The following is a 6,303-nucleotide window of genomic DNA, read 5'->3' on the forward strand; positions in this document are numbered from 1 at the left end:
TTGTTAGTTTAATAAATAAAAATAACTTCTAAAATTCAATGTACTTGTAAATGTTAACTGGATAAAATTATTTTAAAAATTAGACATAAAATAAAACTATTTTGACAGCCAAAAGAAAGTCGTAAGAATATTTAGAATAATAAAACCATCAAATTCAAGTTTGGACACTTTGAGTGGTTCTGATGGATAAAAAGCAGTATTAAGCTATTTATGCCCGATGTACCCTTACAAAAGCCATTCTGAGATTGGTAAATGTGTCTAAAATTTTATGCAAAATGTAGGAAAAATTAAAGATAAAATAATTATATTTTTGAATTAGTAAAAAAAAATCTAAGTTATACATGTGATATAAAAATATATACACACAAATCTATATCCACAGGTAAAAAAAAATTGTATATACAAGAGATCATTTTAGTATATGAACGTATTCACCTCATAAGCATATGATATACGCTCCATCAGCTTATAGTCAACACAACATATACATAACAATGCCCCCCAACATCTCAGCCCAGAAACTTCCAGGAAATGTATTCGAATGGATGGTGAGGGGCCCTCTGCAGTAAGGGAGGTGTCGCCTCTTATGGTTACAGGTGCATTTACATTATAAAGCCCAGGGTGGGGATCCCAGCACTATGTATACCTGGCTGCCCCTATACACACAACACACCTGACAAGCCATGGATTGCCCACAACATTCCTGGGACCCCCTCTACAACCAAGTCCCTGAGCCACACAGCATAGACAGGATCCTGGCCGACGTAGAGAGCTGTCCTGGGGAGGCCAACGGAGGCCCCAAAAAGCCCGACACCACTGATCAGCTCAGCAAGAAGAGTAAGAAGAGCAAAAAGAGCAAAAAGAGCAAAAAGAGCAAAAAGAGCAAGAAGAAGAATTATCAACGCTACGCCAAACCACCCTACTCCTACTTGGCCATGATCGCCCTGGTCATCCAGGCTTCCCCCAAGAAGAAGCTCAAACTGAAACAGGTAACCAACCTTCCATTATGGGGCTTCTTGGGGCTTTAGGGCAGCTAAGGGCAGAGGGAGGGGGTGACACTGAGACTAGCTCAGATAAAGGATTTGTCAGAGGGATATTCTTTATTTTCGGCACAAAATTATTTGTTTCTGTTAGGCCTATGAAGGCTGAAAAAATTATACCAATATTTATCAAAAATAGAAGTTCAAGAAGTTGGGTGAATTGTCAATGTTTTATTTTTGTAGTTATTTTTTTATTTTTAATTTAGGCCCCTGGCTGCCTGTTATATTTGCAGCATATAAAACTCTCATGACTACAGGCTGAATTACAGAAAAAAAAAGTTTTAATTTCCTCCAAATTTTTTTATATAAATAAAAAAAGCCAAAACTTTTTTTTTTCTTTTTTTTTATGAAGTGGGTCAGATTTTTGTTGTTTTTGTATGGAGCAATAAGCCTTATGCTGTCCTTAGGTATATCATTCACAGGTGTTCAATTACACCAACTTTTTTTCCAAAATACGGAAAGAAAATATAAAGAAAAAAATAATAGAATCACAAACATTCAGAAAAAAAGGATTGTTTATTTAAATTTTTATTGTTTGTATTTTTTGTTCATGTAATTTCATTTGTGTGTGCTTTTTTTCAAACAGTTTTTTCTTAATATTTTTACTTTATTTTTTACTTCCTTTTTTATTTTCTTTTTTCATATTGTGTTTAGAGAATACATATAATACAATTAATATAATAAATTGAACATATGTGAATAATATATGTAAGGACAGTGCAGCTAAGGCCTTCATTATTATTGCTCTGATTGGGCTTAGTCCGTGCTTTGTGGAAATACGTTTTGTAATAGTGAATGATTTTATAGAGAGGGGTGCTTTTGCATTTTATTTTAGTCTTTATTGCTGTCTGTGTCCCAGCTGGGGAGATTTACCCTGAGACCCCCCAAAGTATGAAAGTGATTGGAAAAGCCAAAATATTGGGCTGTCAACAAAACAGGGGATGCCTTCTAATGAAGACAATTGTTCCTGTGGCAAATGTCTAACTTGGGATTTGCCTCGCTTTGGGGAGGTTTCATCTTACTTGAAGGAAAGGGAAAAGAGAAATTTCCTCAATGGGGGACACAAAAAAAATAAATAAATCTCCACTCCATCCACAATGTCCAAAAAAAGTTTTGCCTTCAGGTCATCTTTTCCTTCCAAGTTTTGTGCTGGGATCTCAATTGCAACCCAAAAATCCCCCCAGGACATTGATGTCCCTTTCTCCCATACATACATACATTTGGCTCCCAACACCAGACTTCAGAAAGTGCTAGCTGCCTTCCCAATTCAATACAAGCATGCACAAAGTGTTCTGTCTATACCCTGACATCACTTTCTACATGCTTAATTTAGGAAGCCTTGTACCACAAATGGACAGGAGGTCTACAGTGATGTCCTCCTAAGTATCTCAGTACAGGTCTCCTGGTTATACTTATATAATGTAAGAGGTATTATTTATCTTGGTTTACGGTCATGTTCATTCACTTACAACTATACTTTTTATTATTGGCAGATCGAACATGAGATCAGCATCCTCTTCCCTTTCTTCAAGGGGGATTATCAGGGCTGGAGGGACTCTGTTCGACATAACCTCTCCTCCAATGATTGCTTCCAAAAGGTAAGGACTTGTTGCTCCTAGGATGTGATGGCGGTGATGGGCTCTTAAGGTTCTCTACATACTGCAGCCAAGTAAAAAAAAAAAAAAAATAGGTGCAGATTCTGAGAAAAGACTTTTCTGATCATTGTAAATAGGTCACAGGGTTTTGTTACCCTGACCTGTAATAGATTTGTGTGAATCTGCTGTGCTGGCTTACGCCTCTAACGTCTTCTCCCTCTTTTGCAGATCCTGAAAGATCCGCTGAAGCCGAATGGTAAAGGCAACTACTGGATAGTGAATGTGAGCCAGATTCCTGCCGCAGCCATGAAGCTGCAGAACACGGTGGTCACCCGCCAGGAAGCCTACCCTCATGACCTGGCTCCTTATATCCTGGATGGACATCCCTACAGACCTTCCACTTTTCATAACCCTCATCCTCCAATAGAAAATACTGCGGTCAGAGCAGAAGCAGAGGCTCAGTCCTCAGGACCAACCCAGCCCCCTAGTGTACATCCCGCCTCAACTTACCCAGATATCTTATGGAACCTTCCAACATCATACACAACATGTGTGGCCCCCAATGTGGTGGCCCCTCCTAGCATACACCCTCTGCAGCTTTACCCCAACTTCGCACTCTCTCTACGTAATTACATGCCTTCCACATACTCAAGCTCCACCTGTGCGGAGCGGAGGGATGTCTACCCTCCCAATGTGATACCTCAAATGTCTCCCCAGCCTAGACCCTCTGAAGCCAGGAATTCCCTGTCAGATTTCCCTCCCAATACAGCAATATTTAATGTCCCCATATATCCCTCACCTGGGAGCTACATGTCACCTCAAAACATGTATGGGCAGCAGTTATCTCAAGGTGGGGCTTACGGGCAGCATTTATCTCAGGGTGGTGCTTACGGGCAGCATTTATCTCAGGGTGGTGCTTACGGGCAGCATTTAACTCAGGGTTGCACATATGGGGAACATTTATCTCAGGTCGGGGTGTACCCAGAGTACGGACCCAACGGTTACTGATTGGCCAGATGTTGAGTCAAGGCTGGTTTTGGGCCGTTCACTTTTGTCCCAAGGACTAGCTGCACTTGAAGGCTTACCTGATGACATTGGCACCAGTGGTAAATTAGTCGACTAAAATAACACTATTTTAATTGACTAAAACAGTTCAGATGGCTAAAATACAACTAAAACTGAAATGGCATTTTAGTCAAAAGACAAAGATTAAAAATTAACACTGGTTGGCACTCAACTCGGCATATGGCCCAGCGGAGGTGGCACCAACCAAGACATACAGTCCAAAGGCATTGGAATTGGATCACATGTATATATGACAATCATTTTGTATCTTGTCTGATTATATTCACTTGAAATAAATTTGAATTTTTGTTTTACTGAAATTTGGCATCAATGTTGTAATTGTCTACATGGGTATCAAGATTAGAACTAGTAAAATAGTCTGAAAAATGTATATATCAACTGTATAGTATAGATCTTAAAGGGTCAGTCCACCCAAAAGTGACATTTCAGTATTTGTCTAATGCTGGTGAATTAATTGCCCTGACAGGGTCTTGTATCTCCCGATTTTACACACTTGCTGTCCCCATTATAAAGGGTTCCCAACTTCCCACCATCCCGGCACCATTTTTAATTTATTTTATGTTATGGAGAATGTGACAGAAGGCATCAAAACACAAATGTTTTATATATGAGATTTGTAATGAAATAACAATTTCCATCTTTATAAAGATTCCTGTGGGTGTATTGGTTGTATTCGGAATTCCTCGGCTCACGTCTAGTGATAATAGAAGCAGTGGCATCACGATGGGGGGGCAAGGTGGGGTGCAGCCTGCACTGGGTGACACCTGCCAGAAAGGTGACACCGGGGCCGCCACTACACAGTGCACTATATTGTATGCACTTTGAGAGCTGCAGCGGTGTGGTGAGAGCGGGACATGTAGCCGTGCGAGGGAGGCTGCCTATAACACTCCCCAGTCAGTGAAGCTAACCCTCGGGGATCTTCAATATCTCCTCCCACACCCTTATTCACTCTCGCGGCTGAAGGAGGAGAAGAGGCGAAGACACAGCAGCATCAAGTGTCTTTATCTCTGCAGCTATGCTGTAAGTTCCTGCAAACTGCCCTATACCTCCCCAACCTGCCCTATACCTCCCCAACCTGCTCTATACCTTCCCAACCTGCCCTACACCACCCCAACCTGCCCTACACCTCCCCAACCTGCCCTATACCACCACAACCTGCCCTATACCACCCCTATACCACCCCAAACTGCCCAATACCTCCCCAAACTCCCCTATACCGCCCCAAACTCCCCTATACCTCTCAAAACTGCCCTATATCACCCCAACCTGCCCTATATCACCTCAACCTGCCCTATACCTCCCCAAACTGCCCTATACCACCCCAGCCTGCCCTATTTCACCCCAACATGCCCTATACCACCCAACCTGCCCTAGAACGAATTCAGAGATGGACAACAAAATGGTGAAAGGTTTGAGGGATGAAACATCAGGAGAGACTTCAGGAACTTACAGTCTGGAGGAAAGAAGGGAAAGGATGGATATGACAACCTTCAAACTCATAAAGGGGGTGAATAAGGTTCAGGAGGGCAGGATTTTCAATATGAAGCCAAGTTTAAGAACACGGGGACATGACCTCAAAACCAGATGAAAGAAAGTTCTACACTAATCTTAGAAAGGCTTGGAACAGACTTTCAGAAGAGGTAGCGAGTCAGTCAACAGCCAGCCCCTGTTCACATTAGAGCAACTTGACAGGTCAAATCGCATGACAAGTTGCATCCTATTTCCAGCCATCACTCTGTTCAAACCAGTGCGACGCCGACTCATGCAAATTGGATGCGGTGTAAAGCGCATCCAATTCGCATATATGTGAACGCAGCCTAAATCTCCCCTAATGTGTTTAAAATTACTGGGCATATTATTCCCCAGCTTTGCATCCCTGCGCCATATCCTTTTTCCACCATATTTTCATCAGTATAAAAAATAATTTTAAGGCATGTCTATTATAGATTTAGAATAGCAGTTTCGTTGTTGGGGTGTCAAACTAGTTAAATAAAAGGTTCTGCAAACAGCAAGAGCAATAAAGCAGCTTCAGTAATGACCCCATCAATCATTATACCAACATTTAATAAGTCATTAACTCATTATTAATTATTAATAATAATCAATTAATATGTATTCGTAGTTTTTACCCATTTAATATTACATCTAGACACACAGACACATAGAAGAGTGAGGACAGAAAAAAATAGACCAAGTGCTCCATCAAGTCTGCCCCACTTTTTTCATTTATATCTACAGTATATCTATATTTTTATTTTTTTTTAGTATAGATTTATGTTTGCCCCAAGCATTTTTGAGATGCATGTTTGAAAATCTATTATCAGTTATAGACCTCCCATGTTATATGGAGTCCTACTGAGCGTGTTTTTTATCAAAGACATTTTTTCCTGCAAAATGCTGTCTTCTTATCTGTCATCTTAACATAACGGAATTGTGCTACTTATAGATATAATATGACATGATATCATATAGGTATTTATATTTTTTATATTAAATTCTGAGCATAAGACACTCCTGATCCCTGCATTCTGAGAGCAATACCCTCCTTATAATAAACAATAAGTCTAAAATCATAAAGATAT

The 6,303-nt window shown here is 40.4% G+C and overlaps 1 protein-coding gene across 1 annotated transcript; it reads left to right on the forward strand.

Annotated features, from left to right (window-relative positions):
* Positions 1 to 683: 683 nt before the first annotated feature.
* On the forward strand, positions 684 to 3,643 carry LOC141146110 (forkhead activin signal transducer 3-like). The gene is made up of 3 exons (XM_073632864.1): positions 684 to 989; positions 2,534 to 2,638; positions 2,864 to 3,643. The coding sequence occupies exons 1-3, from the start codon at positions 684 to 686 to the stop codon at positions 3,641 to 3,643; spliced, it is 1,191 nt and encodes a 396-aa protein (XP_073488965.1).
* The last annotated feature ends 2,660 nt before the right edge of the window (positions 3,644 to 6,303 follow it).

Source organism: Aquarana catesbeiana, linkage group LG05 (assembly GCF_042186555.1).
Source record: "Aquarana catesbeiana isolate 2022-GZ linkage group LG05, ASM4218655v1, whole genome shotgun sequence".
NCBI lineage: Eukaryota > Metazoa > Chordata > Amphibia > Anura > Ranidae > Aquarana > Aquarana catesbeiana.

Excerpts from the sequence above, each read along its gene's own strand:
- LOC141146110 (XM_073632864.1), top strand. The coding sequence starts at position 684 with ATGGATTGCCCACAACATTCCTGGGACCCCCTCTACAACCAAGTCCCT. Across the intron at positions 990-2,533 it reads AGAAGCTCAAACTGAAACAG|ATCGAACATGAGATCAGCAT; the intron begins GTAACCAACCTT and ends TATTATTGGCAG. Across the intron at positions 2,639-2,863 it reads CCAATGATTGCTTCCAAAAG|ATCCTGAAAGATCCGCTGAA; the intron begins GTAAGGACTTGT and ends CCTCTTTTGCAG.